This window comes from Canis aureus, chromosome 2 (genome assembly GCF_053574225.1).
Source record: "Canis aureus isolate CA01 chromosome 2, VMU_Caureus_v.1.0, whole genome shotgun sequence".
Classification (NCBI taxonomy): domain Eukaryota; kingdom Metazoa; phylum Chordata; class Mammalia; order Carnivora; family Canidae; genus Canis; species Canis aureus.
In genome coordinates, this window is record NC_135612.1 from 18,269,900 (window position 1) to 18,287,013 (window position 17,114).

At 39.1% G+C, this 17,114-nt stretch overlaps 2 protein-coding genes across 16 annotated transcripts in view; one reads left to right on the plus strand and one right to left on the minus strand.

Annotated features, from left to right (window-relative positions):
* The window catches only part of ADGRV1 (adhesion G protein-coupled receptor V1), a 521,868-nt gene that overhangs the window by 64,194 nt on the left and 440,560 nt on the right, over positions 1 to 17,114 (minus strand). Inside the window, exon 87 of the mRNA XM_077865031.1 lies at positions 1,110 to 1,231. Coding sequence (XP_077721157.1) covers positions 1,110 to 1,231 — 122 coding nt within the window. The remainder of the gene's footprint in view (positions 1 to 1,109; positions 1,232 to 17,114) is intronic.
* Positions 16,094 to 17,114, plus strand: part of LOC144293846 (uncharacterized) — a 131,741-nt gene continuing 130,720 nt past the window's right edge. For 3 of the 15 annotated variants that reach the window (XR_013361245.1, XR_013361244.1, XM_077865061.1), the window contains exon 1: positions 16,181 to 16,390. The gene's annotated coding sequence lies outside the window, so the exon portion shown is untranslated. Of the gene's footprint in view, positions 16,391 to 17,114 lie in introns of all 15 variants that reach the window. The other 12 variants (XR_013361249.1, XM_077865043.1, XM_077865058.1 and 9 more) reach the window with 9 other exon arrangements.

Genomic DNA, 17,114 nt, shown 5'->3' on the forward strand with positions numbered 1-17,114 from the left:
TTTGCACCTGCCAGAGTGTATTCTTACCGGTAATCGTTTTAGTGTCTTGAATCATCACATTCTTGAGGTGCAGGCCTGTCACCTTCATCCTGGTACTGGTAGTGCTAACACAATGTGCCAGCAGTAGGCACTTGATTATCACTATTGTTATAAGCGAGATGTCTGTGTATGTACTTGTATCAACTTGATGCCACACTTTCAAGTTACTTTGTATTTTCGCCCTTCCTAAATCCATTTTATGATTTGATTAGGCACCCTGCTGGAAGATATGGTGTCACTGAATAAACTGTCTCCTCAAAATTAAATCGAAATAAATATGCTTTGAGTCTTATTTTAGTTGTATGCTATAATCCTAATAGGTTTTTCTACACGTGTTCCTTGTGAGATGGTGGTCAAAATAAGGACTGTTTAGAGATATCTTTGCTAAACTCAAGAAATTATTTTGGTCTGGACAGATCTTTTCACTTTGGAAAATAAGGAAAATGAGTTCATTTGTTCCATTTGTTAATTTCAGGGTGCAACTTTTTTCCATTTTAACAAAAGCACTAAAAAAGTCAGCTTTAATTTTTGCTACAGTTATATAATTTCTAGTTAGCTATCCAAGCACGCTCACAAAACTAATTTAGTCTGGGCACTGCCAGACTTAGAGGATGTCAATCATTTTTCAGTGAACCAAAACACTTTCATTTCACTAAGCAGACTTGAGCGTGGACTGCTTGAACACTGCTATTTCACTCCTCAATCGATCTAACTTCTAGATTCAGCCACCATTCAAGTATGTGCATAGGTCCTCCATGGCTACCATTTGAAAAGTTTACAAACATCAATCTTGCTGAAAGAGAAATATGATTCTGTAGTTACTCAGATGTTATCTAAATAAAGGAGGGTAAATATTTTATGTCTTCCCTATCTGTACAATCAGCAAGTTGGAAGCCATATTTCAGTTATTAAAGATTTAGCTGCCCCCATCATTTTATTCTACAACGCGGCATGACGTTGTATTTAAGAATTCATCTGTGTGTAGACACCTGATTCCTTGACTTTGAAACTCCATGCCCCGTGTTCGTTAGGATACACGTGTGCCATCAGTAACCAAATTGTAAGCTTACCTGCAGACTGTTGAAAATGACAAAGAGGACCAACATCCAGAAGTGTCTGTAAGCCATGTGCAGGCCTCCCCAAAGCCATGTCACAGAAATCAGGCCAAAGAGATATAAAACCAGTGGAATTTCTAGAAATTAAAAAAAAAACAAAACGTTTTTTTTTTTTTTTTTTTTTTTGAGCTTTGGTATACTGTATAGTCACACATACACACAGATGCAAATTGGGTCTTTTTTTGTGATACTCTGTATGCCTAAGTACCCATTTTGAAAGAACAACCTTGGAAATCCCATTCTTATGCCAGCGAAGAGAAGGCACATTGCTGAGTCTACATTCTTTCTGTTTTGCTGGTAGGCGAGGGGGATGGGGAAGAATGAGAACTGTTCCTCTCCTAGACTACCACCTGCTGGACTGTTCAGGAAGTGCCGTCAACAACTACAGAGGTGCAATCCCATTTCAAACCCAGGTAAATCCCCTTTGAAAGAGCTCTCCACCAGAAAAAGGCAGGCAGCGATGTGCTCCCGAAATTAGTGTAGTCTGACTCGAATTTTAAAGCAGAAAGGATGCAAAAAGCAGTTTGTGTGTCATGGAAAAGGATATTCTCATCTCTTTTTTACTAACAGAAAAGACACTAACTTTATTATTATTTTTTAAGATTTTGTTTACTTATTCATGAGAGACACAGAGAGGCAGAGACATAGGCAGAGGGAGAAGCAGGCTCCTGGTGGGTAGCCTGGTGTAGGGCTCAATCCCAGGACCGTGGGATCATGACCTGAGCCAAAGGCAGACACTCAACCACTGAGCCACCCAGGTGTCCCAAGACACCAAACTTTAAAGTTAATGTTAGAGCAAAGATGAAGTGACAGGTTGGCTATTGTCAACACTAAGCTTTCTCTACCCATTGTTTCTCATACAATTTATTTCAGTAGTTTTCAGGACAGATTTCTTCGGGGCCAACGACTTCATTACGCTTTCTTTCCATTTGTCTTTGAGATGTACATTATAGAATAATAACCTTAAAAGGGGGATTTTAACATTGACATGGCAAGCTATATAAGATTAGGAAAGCAAGTCAGATCATGGCAGCTGCAAATAAATATATTTCAAGCTGTTGAAAGACATCTGAGTGGACCACACCACCGACAACTCTTAGTACAGACCTCAAGGTCCATGTATACCCAACATTATCAATTGCTGCCTGGAATCTACATGCATTTTGGAAATCAGAACAATTAAATAACTCCACTTTAGCAATTTAAAAATTTTATTTTGAAACAATCTCAAACTCACAGAAGAGCTGTCAGTACAGTATGACAACAAAGGTTTTTTTTCTTACTGAACCACTTGAAAGTTGCCAACTGAATCCCACATCACCCTCTGAATACTGTATTTTTTAAATATATTTTTTAAAGTAACACTTTCTAAATTTATCATCATCATCATCATCATCATTATTATTTAAATATTTTATTTATTTATTCATGAGAGACACAGAGAGAGAGAGAGGCAGAGACACAGGCAGAGGTAGAAGCAGGCTCCATGCAGAGAGCCCTATGTGGGACTCTATACCAGGTCTCCAGGATCACGCCCTGGGCTGAAGGCGGTGCTAAACCACTGAGCCACCTGGGCTGCCCTCATTATTATTATTATTTTTGGTAATCTCTACACCCCATATGGGGCTAGAGCTCAGAAGCCCCAGATGGAGAGTTGCACTGTCTTCTGACTGAGCCAGCCAGGTGTCCCTATACTTTATTTCTGTTTTTTTTTTTTCTTTTTCCTGTCTAAATACTTAATTTTTTAAGAAAAAAAAAAGGATTTATTTATTTATTTGAGAGAGACGGGAGGGGCAAAGGGAGAGGGAGACTGAAACTCAAGTAGACTCCTAAGCATGTAGCCCAACATGGGGCTTGATCTCATGACCATGAGATCATGACCTGAACCAAAACCAAGAGTCGAATGCTTAACTGACTGTGCCACCCAGGTGCCCTTCCTCTCTGAATACATTAATGTATATTTTCTACGAAGATATTCTCCTAAAAAAACACAATGGGGCCATCAAATCAGGAAATTAACACTGATCTATTACTGCCATCCTCAGATCCCGTTCAAGATTTGTCCATTGTTCCCATTATCTCCTTTGTAGCAGGAAGGTCCAGCTGACATGCTTCTGCAGACTGCTTTAATCCCAAACCCTGCATCTGTGTGTCCTTGGCTTTCAAGACTGACACTTTTGAAGATTACCAGCCAGTTCTTCCGGTAGAGTGTCCTTAAATTTGAGTTCATCTGATGTTTTCCTGTGATTCAGATTATAAAGTTTGGCAGAAATCACAGAAGGGATGCTGGGTTCTTTTTATAGCATTCTGTTGGGTAGCACAAAAATTCAGTTTGTCCCATTACTCAGGCTGCTCATTCAGGTTGTTTGATTAAGGTAGTGGCTGTATACGCTCTCCCCTATGAAGTTATTAGTCTGTTTACCTTTGTGATTACTAAGTATTTGTGTGGATAAATACCCTTTCTCCTATCGAATGTTGGATTTACTCATTTATTTATTTTTATAATATGGTCTCATAGATTCTCAATTTATTTAATGGGTTATTGTCCATTATTATTATGTCGAAGCCCCAAATATCCTAAATTTGACTAATGGGAGCCCCTGCAAGACTGCTTCTGTGCCTTTTGTGATGTACTCATCATTCTGTAAGTACTTCCTTGATTTCTGGCCCGACCAGATGTTTTACACTCATCTTGTATTTTCCCTAATCCAGTTCTGGTTTCTTTTGGGGGGAATATGGTATTTAGAAACCAAGATTGGGTGCTAGGTATACTATTATTGGGGTGTTTCTGCCCCTAAGCCCTCTTAGCAGACAGAGCTAGACAATATATGGAGTTACACATATGAACACACACACACAGTTACATCTAGATGACTAGAGTACTAGAGCTTTCTAGTAACCTCAGTAGGTCATACCAATACTTTTTTTTTTTTTTTTGTACCAATACTTCTAATTTCAATCCAACACCACAGGGTTAATTCCAATTTTTTTCCTTTTAATTTTTGTAAATATCTTCTCTGTTAAGAAATCTATTTCTCATTATTCTTAGTATATATCCTGGTGCCGTCATTCCTTCCCTTGCACAGATGACCCACACCTCATACAAATGCCCCCCTCACAATGAAGGGGTTCCTACACTTGTTGCTTGAACACCTTTCTGTGGATACTAACTATGAGGAGGGCTTTAGGATGGGATTCTTTGGGAAGGAAAGGGAAAGGAAAAACACTAGAAGAGAAAGGAAGGAAAGGGAATGAGGGAGGGGAGCAGGAACAGGGAACCTGAGCATTCCTTTTTTTGAGGAGAAAAAAGCCTTTAAAAGGGCAGTATGCTGGTACCTTCCCAACTATACCCTTCATAAAAAATATAAAATGGTCTAGGTTACAGAGAAAATAAGAATAAAGAATAATAAACACAGTTTATACAGATGAATAATTCCTTTGTCATTAATGCTTTACAGCCTGACAGGAGAGAATATATTAAAATTTATTTAAATTTTATAAAAATTTATTTTTGTTTAATGAAATCACACAATTTGATAAGGGGCCAGAGGCTCATTTTTACTTATGACAAGATACCCTAATATTTAGGAAACTTCCTATGCTTTGCTCATTAAACTTTTTAAAGATTAGATACCAAGTCTGGCAATTGCATTCTTTGTTCCCACTGCGTAAGTACAAAATTCTATTTATGGCTCTGTGCAGAGTACAAAAGGACATGCATATTTTGCATGAACAACTAGGAACCCGATTTTCAAAATTTGGCCTGCCTGTTCCTCTGAAGTGCCTAGAGCCAAACAAGTACTGTGTGCTGACAAAGCCCAGCGGGAGAGCCAAGAGAGCATACTGGGACTGACTAGAAACATCCATGGCCTATGTTTCTCTGGAACTCCACAGAAAAGTGTGGTAGCTTGGCACCCCAGATCAGAAACTCTGCAAGAAAGAAAGTCAGTCATAAATAACTCAGTATATTGAACAACAGACCCCAGGCTGGTTTTCCAGCAGTGCAACAATGATGAGGACATGATTTCAGAAGGAAGAAACATATCCAGAGGCACATCCAGATTCTGTGGACCTGAAGTTTATAAAACTTGGAGAAGCTTCTTAAAAAATAAGAATTGCCAAAACATAAAAATTAGGTATAAAATCTTTGAAGGGGCCTATGCAAGGGAGAGGCCCTAAAACTTAAATTTCATCAGCTTTATGGCTAACCACCTCTGAGGAGGTACCTTCATCCTCTTTAGGGTGTACAGTAACTGGCCACAGGAGAAGGGCTATTATTGGGAATGGGGGATGGTGATGAAGTGGGAGGCGCATGTTGCTGTTTAACAGCTACTGTAAATTCCACATGGCAAACTGAAAATTAATGCCGCACTTAATGAAAATCATTTCAGTTTCATACTTCACAAGCTGACATTTCATATTTGGTGAACTAGTCATAACTTTTCTGTTGTATGTATAAGTCAATGCTTACTAAAGCAGGCATTTATAACTGGCAATGTTAGAAACTTATGATTAGAGGTGAATTAGTTAGAAAAAAGAATTTCAATGGTTCTAGGTATTTTTACCATAAACATTTTTGCTGCAAGCATTTTTGGGGCAAACAGTTTAGCTAAGCAACTGACTGGCCATTAAGCAATTTTGGCCTAAAAAAACAAAGAGATAACTGGTTGACGGTTGGGTTCATTTCTCCACTGACATAGTACTTCCATTTTATACAAATCTTGGCCCTCAGAATGGTCTATACACTGGCAGAGTTTTGAACCCACATTTCCCACAGAACTTTGGAACGTCTGTCAACGAACATGTGACAATATGCCAAGAACAACCAACAGTGTAGAAGGCTTTCACAACGCACTTCAAAGCTCAGTTACAAATATGCATCCTAGTATTTGGAAACCAATAACTCTGTTAATGAAAGAAGAAATTTTAGTGAAACAAGTAAAAGGGTGATGCTGAACAAGATGATGAATCAATAAACCAACAAGAGCATAATACTATGAAAGAAAGGCTTGGAAAACAAATGCACGCCACAAAATAAAGCCTGTTATCTGTACAGTGAATCTACACTCATTTAAATGTATGCAGAGGTGCCTGTCTGGCTTAGTTGGAAGAGCATGTAACTCTTGATGTCGGTGTCATGAGTTTAAGCCTCATGCTGGACATGGAGTCTGTTGATAGATAGATAGATAGATAGATAAAAATAAATAAATAAATTCAAGTATTCTGTATTTCACAATAAAGTCTTTAATTTTGTTATTCATTTTTCATATTTCATTATCTCTTTTTCAATGAATCCTGTTTTATTTTTCTTGACTTTATATTTTATGGCCAAATTGCCTTCTGGTCTATTAGTTATTTGGTGAAAATGTTTGCAATGAAAATGTTTGCTATTGCATATACATATGATGGAATATTACTCAGCCTTAAAAAGGAATGAAATTCTGACATGTGCTGTAACATTGATGAATGTTTGAAAACATCGTGTTAAGTAAAATGAGCCAGACACAAAAGGACAGATATTACATGACACTTATACAAGGTGCCTAAAACAGACTGAAAGGAGAAGAGAGGTCACCAGGGGCTAGAAGAAATGGGGAATAGGAATTTTGTTTTTTGGACATAGAGTTTACGTTTGAGTTGATGAAAAGCTTCTGGCAATGGACAGTGGTGATGGTTGCACAACATTGTGAATGCACTTTTTGCCACTGAATTGTATACTTGAAAATGGTTGAAATGGTTAATTTTGTGTTATGTATATTTTACTACAAAAAAAATTTTTTTTAAAAGGCTATGCCAAAAAAGGCAGACTTGTGTTAAGATGGAGTTTTTTGACAGGGAGAAAGAAAAAAATCGAATCCTCCAAGTACTCAATTTAGATACTTAAATTAGCAAGGAGTCATTAATGTGAAAAACAAAGTAGTCTGAAAAGGTTTTAGTAAAAGAAATTAACTTGTGGAAAGGAAAAAATCAGCAAGTGGATGTGTCATTTAGTACAACTATCATTAAGAAGTCTACTTATGGGATTTTGTAGATTCCAGTGAGAATACATAAAATCTCTTTATTTTTTAGTGGAAAATATGATTTCAATGAATTTAATTGCCATTTTTAAAGAAAGTATGGTGCTGTATTATCTCTTCTCTTTGTAATTGCAGCCCTGACTTTATTGCTATGCACCAGTGACAACAATAATGGCTTTATTATGGAAATCACACCTCATTTACATGAGGCTGAAATTTATTCTGTGTTTACAATCTTCTAAAGTACTTGTTTTAATTTTACCTCACTGACCTTCTGATTCTAACAATTTGGATGTGCTACTAAAACAAACTCATCAATGTAAAACAAGGAACACAGCTGTGAAATAATGTGTAGATTTGAGATATTTATGAGGCTATTTCCAACAACAGGCATGCATTATTTTTAAGTGAGGAAAAAAAGGTAATTGAAAAAAAGATATCAAAAGGTTTTATTTCTAAATTATGGGCCTTTACTCTGAAATTAAAAGATACTTGGAGGCAGAGAAGTTTCGCTGATCTGATCCATTTCTTGGTGAGAACACATTAATTGTGTTCTTAAGCTTTTCTTAACAAGAGTTAACACTGACCCCACAATGCATGGTCACCCACCAGCGTTCTCAGCAAATAAACCTCAAGTCATAGAAGAACACAACAGGACACAGATTTCACAGAACTGCCAAATCAGCATTAGGATGCTATGGGTAGAGGAGATAAGGAATCTACAAACATTTACAACTGTATCTGGGGATAGGAGCCACAGGACTTAGGATAGGTTCCCTGTTCTCCAGATGGGCTTTAAGAGTTCTCAGATGTTTGTTCCAGCAGGCTAGACTATACATCTCTGCTCTCCACTCCCCACCAGGTTCTTCAGTTCCGTTCGCCATCCTGACTACATTTAAAATCTCCACAGTCACTTTCTTTCGATGAGTGATTTGGGACAATTTCCAAATGTGCACCTCCATCTCTCCTGAGCTCTGGAACTCCAGGCCTGGAGATCCCTAACACATCTCAGCTAAGTTCATCCAAAGCTGAATTTAGTATCCTTCTTCTCAGACTTTCTCTTCCTTCTGAGTACAACTAGTACCACCAGTCCCATAGATTGAACCCCATGCCTCCCTTCCCCTCAAATGCGGCACCACATGGGGAATGTGGGGGAGAAAGCATACACGTAAGGCTGTTGTCACAGAGCTTGGCACAAAGCACATGTTCAGTAAGCTTTACCTACTATCATCCTAATTCTCATGACCATGATGACTTTGGTCAAGTTCAGGAAATAGCGCATGGCTATACACAGCCCCTTCCTGCATATTTGAAGAGTCCCAAAATCACATAAGAAAAAAACACATTGAACTTTTTTGTACCTGAATTTCCCAAACCCATTCAGCTAAAGAACCCTTCTGTTGGGATCCCTGGGTGGCTCAGTGGTTTGGCGTCTGCCTTTGGCCCAGGGCATAATCCTGGAGTCCCGGGATCAAGTCCTGCATCAGGCTCCTTGCATGGAGCCTGCTTCTCCCTCTGCCTGTCTCTCTGCCTCTCTCTCTCTCTCTCTCTGTGTGTCTCTCATGAACGAATAAATAAAATCTTAAAAAAAAAAAAAGAACCCTTCCGTTTACCTGATGTAGTCTGAAGATCACGCTTGGAGGAGGGTTGCTTTCAGACTGTGGACTGTGATTTCCACCATATCCAAACCATCACTGAAAACTTCCTGACCGGTGGATTTAGACTGGACCTCTCAGTGTCTTCCATCCACTCCCACTCCCCTCCCCTTTTCTATTCTATTCTAGCCCTTCCCATCCTGCTTAAAAATGCTGCCAGTGAGTCTCACCAATGTCTTGTGACTCACAACTGTAAACTTCTACTCTAGAAGGTAATTCAAGTAGCCTGCAGGACACCTTGGACATACAGTGGGTACAGTCAACATAACTGATAGTGAAGGCCTCCACCTACCACCTTCTGGCAGGGATTTACCCTGACCCTTACTGAGATATGAAGGAAGCCAGCCTAATTTGGAAGGATCTGCACAGGTGAAAAACTGGATCTGCAGGCAGAGAAGAGAGTCAATCAATACTGGCCCAGGGTCTACTTTCCAGGTGTAAAGAGGAGGAATGTGAGCAAATTTTCAGAGGAATCTCAAGGTCTGCAGAGAACCTAAACAGCAAGTGGCACTTGGTCAACAATTGACTTAGGGCTTTCCTGGACGCCAAAGGACAGTCCAGTGTCAGGCCCACTTTGAGTGTGATTTATTGGGAATGAAAAAAAAACAGTACAAGCCTAGAATTATGGTCTCGCCTTGCAAAAGCTATATATAATTTTCAATTTGCAGACTATAATTTTGAATCTAAGGAGAATAATCAAGTTAGATGAGACATACCCACATGGACCTTGCACAAACTGTTATTAGAGTGATTCCATTTGAGCCATGTCCTTCCAAGTTGCTAGATAATACCCTACTGAGGGGAGTAAAATAGGTCTGTGATACTTAAGGAAAAGGTTCAATGGTATGTTTTCTTCTTGTGAGGAAAATGTCTCGGAACTATGGGAAGAATTATCATTGGGTTCACAGCCAACATAAGTAATTTTTAACACACCTCATAAATATTTCACAAAATGACATTATGACAAGAATTTTTAGGAGATCTTTTAAACGAGCATGAGGCCAGCCAGCTAACATCTAAGGACTGGCTTAACCTAGTTTTCTAACTACATTACCAGTTACTCAGCCGTTAAAGAGTTCAAAACACTCATCTCCAGGCATGCTCAGGCACCTAACAACAATTTCCAACACACTTAGCTTTTATAATACTATGAAAATATACAATGCATCTTTCAACCTGCCTACATCTATATTTTGAATCTTGCTATTTGGCCTCATAATTTTTGGAAATTAGGTTACTATGTATTTGGCCATGAATAGCCAGTTATGTTTTATAGATGGTTTGATAGGACATCACATAGCAGTCATTAGGATTTAACAGGCTCAAATTCAACGCTGAAGTCTTGAGTCAATTCTGACACAATGTCTCATAAAAATTAATACTAAAGATGTGTTCAAGAAAATATTTTTACAGTGTGTTAAATATGTCAGTTCTAGAATTGTTTTCTGGTAGACCCTCATTCTGGATAAATGCCAGCTGACCTCACATTTATTTCCTTTAATTCGGTTCTCTGGCTATCATATTACAAAACTGTAACACAAATTTAAAATTTTATTTTATTTTTATTTCTTTTACTATATTACTATTCTAAAAAGTCTACTTTAGTTAAATCCTTTGGATCTTCTCTGTTTTGTGCTTAATTGCGTCTTTTCTCCCTATAGCTGTAAGATTATCAGGGCATTGTCTGGTTTTAGAAATAATGTAATATATTTCACAAAAGCATTAGGGATATTACTTACTCTCTGTTTATATAGCTATATCTGTAAACTGAGAAAACTAACACCAAAACCACATATAGGGCTGTTTTCAGGAATGCACAATAATAACAGAACATAAAGTGGTATGATGTGTGTGTTATACACAGGCTTATCATTGTTCATTGGCACAGTACCCACAGGTGTGGCTGGGAGTTTTATCCGTATGGAAGTAAACTAATATCTTATTGTTCATTACAACCTTGGACCAAGCCCTTACAGAGAAAAAAAGAGGGACCATTGTGTTAAGAAAGAAGGGCAATCACCAGATTGAATGCCATGTGTATCATTTACAAAGAAGGAGGCTGTCCAAAAAACCAGTAATATCTATACTGACAATATTTATGTACTAGTGATCAAAATAATTTGATCAAAGTGAATCGTACCCACTGGTATACCATTAAAATCTTTGCATATTTGGTTGTCAATGTCATATGCAGACAGACCTTAAAATTTGTGAGACCTTAATTCCAGCTTTTTTTCTTTTTCTCGTCTTTCATTTGGAATTTAAATTGTTAATGGTTAGACTGATTTACAGGTGTCTGATATTAGTAGCAACTGTAAGATAGATGCTACCACTTAATTTTGTCCTTGGCTTAAAGCTGTATGTTTCCACTTCTTTTTCCAAGGGGGAGAGCATCGGATAAAGAAGATGTGGATATATACGGGTGAAGAGAAGTGGGAGGTACAGGCTTTCAATTTACGAGATGAGTAAGTCATGGGAATTAAAGGTACAGCACAGAGAATATAGTCAATGATACTGTAACAGTGCTGTGGGGTGACAGATGGGAGCTGTGCTTGTGGTAAGCACAGCATAATGTGTAGAGTTGCTGAATTACTATTAATTACTATACCTGAAACTACTGTAACCTTGTGTTACATACAAATAAAAAAGTTAAAAAAATTAAATTTATCTTCCTCAGGGAAAGAAAACAAACGAGAGCATTGGAATTTATTTAACTCTAGGTACCACAGTTTTGGCATTAGTAGATAAGACTAATGAGCAGCCATATCGTTTTTTGGGTTACTGTGCTTCCCAAGCTCCCAAAAGGAGCCATTTTTACTATTTGAGTCCATCTTTATTTAAAAATTATTTTGATTCCATCTTTAATAGACTAGACAGATCCTGCTACATTTTTTGTTTCTATTCATTTGTTATTATTTTTTTAAACCAGGTGGAGTTTATCTTGTTAGACTGTTTGTGAAACACATTTGTAAAAAACAATTTTTTTTCCAGGTTGGTAAAGCAGCTTTAATATAACCACAGATTGAGTGTTTATTTGCAAATACACTGACATTAAGGGGGAAACTGATGGAGAGAGAAACCACCACACTTCTTAGAAACTGTATAATTAAATGAGTATAAGGATCAAAAATTGTTCATTTCTATCACTTATTAATTTATGACCACACTGACTTACACTATCTTTACAGAACTGTACAATAGGGCTTTAAGTTGCTCTTCAGCGATTGCCCTTCCCTACAATCCAATTTCGACTTCTTTCTGGAGGTTGGTGCATCCTAATTATGAATCACATCATTTGCTTTCCTGAAGGTTATTGATAATAAATTTTATAATTTGCTTCTGTCAAATTCAATGAAAAGAAAAAGATCTGTTTTGAATATGGGCCCCTGGTAAATTACATTTTTTTTTTTTTTAAAGGCATGCACTGAGGTTGACTGAGGTTGACTGGGATTTATTCCTAAGAAAAATAGAATTGCAGGTACGAGCATGGACTCTGGAGTCTGATTACTTGCAGGCCATTTACTAGCTGTGCGACCTTGGTAAGTCACTTCACTGCTTTGGGACACAAGTTCCTCATCTGTAAAATGAGAGTAATATTAGTATCTCCCAAATAAGGTTCTCTGTAACCAGTAAGGATATAATGGTTGAAATGCAGAACACTCAATAGTTTTATGTAAATTTTGGCTATTGCTTGTTTTTCAAGAATTATGTTTTAGCAAGTATCAAAATGTATTAGGTAAAATGTGACAGATAAGAGGATGAATCACATATGGATATTCTTTCAAATACTACACACACACACACACACACCCTATAATAAAAGGCAGAAGATAAGTATTAGAAGAGAGAGACAAAGTTAAATAGAAACCCAGGGAAAGAGACAGTTACCCGCCTTGGTAGTATCACCAAGTCCTGTGAGAGGAGAAGGAATTTCAGCTGAGACTTGAAGCTGAGCTCTATCTGAGCATGTACATATTGACATTAAGGTAGTTGGTATCGGCAAAAGAGGCAAAAAAGGCATAGGCGTAAATTAGTGTAAATTAGTCCTTTTGATTGGAATTAAAGGTCAATGAAGGTGCTTAATGAAAAGAGCGTTTGTAGCACTAGGTCAGGAAGGCATCTTGTGGGCTAGGTACAGCAATACAAAATCATTTTATAGGAAAGGCAAGCCATTTAAAATTTCTGAGAAAGAGGTGTGGCCTTATCAAAACCAAGCATCATCTCATAGGAAAGTAAATCATTTGGCAAAGAGAATGCTGCAGCCAGGGCACTGGTTAGGCAACTCCAGCTGTGGTCAAAGTGGGAAATAAGGAGAGCCTTGGGCAAGGGAAGGGCAGATGAGAGCCCCTACAAAGGAAAGAATGGGATGCACACAAAATGTTACAGAGACTCTATAGTCACACCCCCAAATCAGAAAACAATGAGAAACTTGAAATTATACAGATATTAGGACTTGATCACTGAAGATTCTAATTCTAAGTCTATAGGGAGACTCATTAAACCATAACTTAAAAAAAAAAGATGCATGCGGGATCCCTGGGTGGCGCAGCGGTTTGGCGCCTGTCTTTGGCCCAGGGCGCAATCCTGGAGACCTGGGATCGAGTCCCACGTCGGGCTCCCAGTGCATGGAGTCTGCTTCTCCCTCTGCCTGTGTCTCTGCCCCGCCCCCGCCCCCCGCCCTCTGTGTGTGACTATCATAAATTAAAAAAAAAAAAAAAAAAAAGATGTATGCATCTGAGGGTGGGGATTGGCAGAAGGAGAGAGAGAATCTCAAGCAGACTCCCCACTGAGCTCAGAGGCAGACATGGGACTCCATCTCATGATCCTAGATCATGACTTGAGCCAAAATCAAGAGTTGGACAAGCTTAACTAACTGAGCCACCCAGGGGCCTCTCATTAAACCATAATTTTCAAAGTCTGATTTCTTTTTTTAAGTAGACCTACATCCAATGTGGGGCTCGAACTCACAACCCCAAGCTCAAGAGTCACATGCTCTACTGATGGAGCCATCAGGTACCTTTCTGAAAGTCTGATTTTGAGGATCAGTCAGATCTGACAATTACTGACCTAAAAATCTATGACTGTGGAGTTAAGTTACATTGGCTTCAGGTTAGGAAAATCAGGAGATTAAAAGGAGCAAGAAAAGGAAGGAGGAGAAAGAATAATAGAGACATCAGAAGAGTAGGGGCAGGCGGAAGAGCAAAGATGATGAAAATGTACTTGAGGAGAAGATATTACTCTCAGGGAGAGGACAGGGAAGAAGTTAGGAAGAGAAGTTGGGCTCGAGCCCAGAGATTTGAAAATTACCACTATGATAATAAAAAAGGCCAAGGCAATCCCTGGAAAAGATATATACTCCAGAGTTTTGAGTCACAAGAAGAATGAAGCATGGTCTGGGATTTAGCAGGGGAAAAAAAAGTATCATAAAAACCAAGGGAGATGGGACTATTCAGTGAAGAGCAGTTACCAGTACTGATCTGTGCAGAAGAGTATAAGGATAAGGACATTAGGAGAGAAGTCAGTAGATCTGGTGTCCAGGGTTATAGGCAATGAATGAAAGAGAAGAAGCAAGATCCTGTTGAGGCTTAGCAGTGAACAGAAGGTGAAGGGTACAGGAAGTACTCTTCAAGAAGCTGGTGGGTGGGGCGCCTGGATGGCTCAGTCGGGTAAGTGTTCGACTCTTGATTTTGGCTCTGGTCATGATCTCAGGGTCATGGGATCGAGCCCTGTGTCTGCTGCACACTGGGCTTCCAGGAGCCTGCTTGAGATTCTCTGCCCCTCCCTACCTACACCCTCCCCCCAAAAAAGAAGTTGGTTGGTAAAGGAGAAAGGCAGGGAAGTAACTTGATATGGCATTATGAGTAAGCTCTTTCCAGACAGTGAAAAGTGATGCTTGTTTTTAGATGAAGAGGAAAGATGTGGGGGGGGGGGGGAGAAGGGGGGGTAGAGGGAGAGAGAGAGAGAGAGAGAGATAGAGAGACTGAACTGTGGAAAATTTAATGAAGCAAGTTCCAAGAAAAGGGAAAACAGATGAAGGGCACAATGGGGAGGGTTGCCTTCAGAGAAAATGAGTTATTTACTGCCTTACTTAAAAATGGCAGGAAAGTGGCAAAGAAGGGACACAACACAGATAAATGATCAGATAAAAATAAGGACAGCTGAGTGAGATAACATCACGTTGTTTTCATACTTTGAAGAGAGAGTGAGACTAGCATGTAATAAGCACCAAAGTTAAGCACAGTGAAATCTGTTTCAAAGATTACTTAAGAATCAATGAGAGATAATCCGAAGGATTTTTGAGAAGCAGAGGTGGCTCGGTTAGAATAAACTAGTATCCATTACAGAGCAGCACCAATTAGTTAATAAACAGGAAAGAAGTGTGTGGCATAGACTGGACTGGTGATTGGCAAATTTCTTAAGGAGGGAGCCAAGTCAGTGAAGAAATCAAAAGAGCTAGTGAGAATATTCTTGGACTATCCCATCACAGGGTCAAGGGAAGGGAGGTCACAGTGAGAATGAAGAACAAGTGGAAATAAGAAACTGGGAGAGACAGGCAGAGAGAGGTTGTGTTCAGAGAGAGATGTGGAGAGGGAAATTGTGATCCAGGAAGGAGGGCTAGCATGAGAAATGGTAGCCACAGGAAGATGAATAAGAAAAGGGCGGTATAAGCAAGAAGCATAGATTTAAAAATAGGAAAAATTGTTACCCAGGGACATAGTAACTTTATGGAAGGAAGCACAGATATTTTTGACATCCTATTAATTGGAAGGAGTGGCCTCTTGGAACTGGTTGTAAGGAAAGTGATTTTTTTTATGAGGCAGGTCATTTCACTTATGATAAGGTAACTGAAAGAGCACTTTTGTGAAAGGATCAGACCAAGTTTGTTATTGCCTTCTGGCCCAATGAAACTCAAACTTCACTTTTGATATGGTGATAATGTACTTTTCTTCTGAAAGGAAACAACTTATAAAGATGTCATTTTCAACTTCCTGAAGTTTTTCCCCCCAAAAAACTTCTTTTTTTTTTTTTTTTTTTTTTTTCTGGGCTCAGGCCCCATGTGAGGCTCCACACCACAACCTCGAAATTCTGACCTGAGCCAAAATCGAGTCAACGTTTAACCGACTGAACCACCCAGGAGCCCCTCGAATGTTCTTAAGTGCAAAATCCATGCTGTGAACCCTTGGAGATGGGAGGACAGCTGGGACACCAGTCTCCTGAGAAGGGTGGGTGGCCTGGAGGGCCTGAGGGTGGGAACTAAGGACGTGGGAGGTGCCTGCATACCTTCCCATCCAGCGTGGTGACAGGAACTCCCCTCACACCCTTGGCCTTCAGGGTGAAGGGCTAGGGGCTGACTGGACCCCGCCGACCACAGTGATGACACGGGGCCCCATTGTGGGCGGAACTGTGGCGCCCCAGGGTTCCACCGTTGCCTGGTGCTAGTCTGCGTCCACAGGCAGTTGCAGGCACTCGTGCTCCTGATCTGGCTCACAGAGCCCGAACTATCCGACTCTCACCAGTACCCCAGTGTATAAAGTGTAGGTGCTCACACAGCGACAGGTCACAGGTGAGTGGGAGCTGCTCCCTGCTCCTCGGGCCACTATGGTTTATAATATGTAAATAGTTTATAATATGTAAACTATTAAGTATGGCATTATGATCACAGACATTATGCCAATTATACATTTTTAAAAGAAATTTATGGTGCAATTGCTAATTCTGTAGATTACCCATCCCCATTTCCTATTTCCCTAATTCTAGCAACTCCGTTTTCTTTTATTTCTGGATCCTATCTTTAACATTGTACCAGCTGATTAATGTGTGATCAAGCAATTATTTTGTAAGTATATATATGTTAAAGAACTGTGTAGGCATGGAGTCATAAGCTGGAACTCCCTCTAAATGATGAAAATGGCAATAAATAATACATGAAAAAGTTGCAAATTGAGAATGGCATTTACACCAAAGAATTTAGGATTTGGCTGACTACAGAGAGTCATGGTGTATTACGGGATCACCAAAATGACATCAAATGAGGTGGCTCCTAGAGCATAATGTTTTTGATGCCATAAATATCCCAAGATAAAACAGCCTTGAAAAATGATTTTTCTACTCTCTAGTAGAGTTTTATATACATTCTTTGGCAATGGTCTGACTACAAATTTGAGAGTGATACAAAAAAATCAGAAATTTTATTTTCATCAGCCAACAGCTGAATAGAAGACTTCAGTCATCTATTGATTTAAAAAATAAATGAATATACCCTGAGATCAAAGCATTAAACATGAATA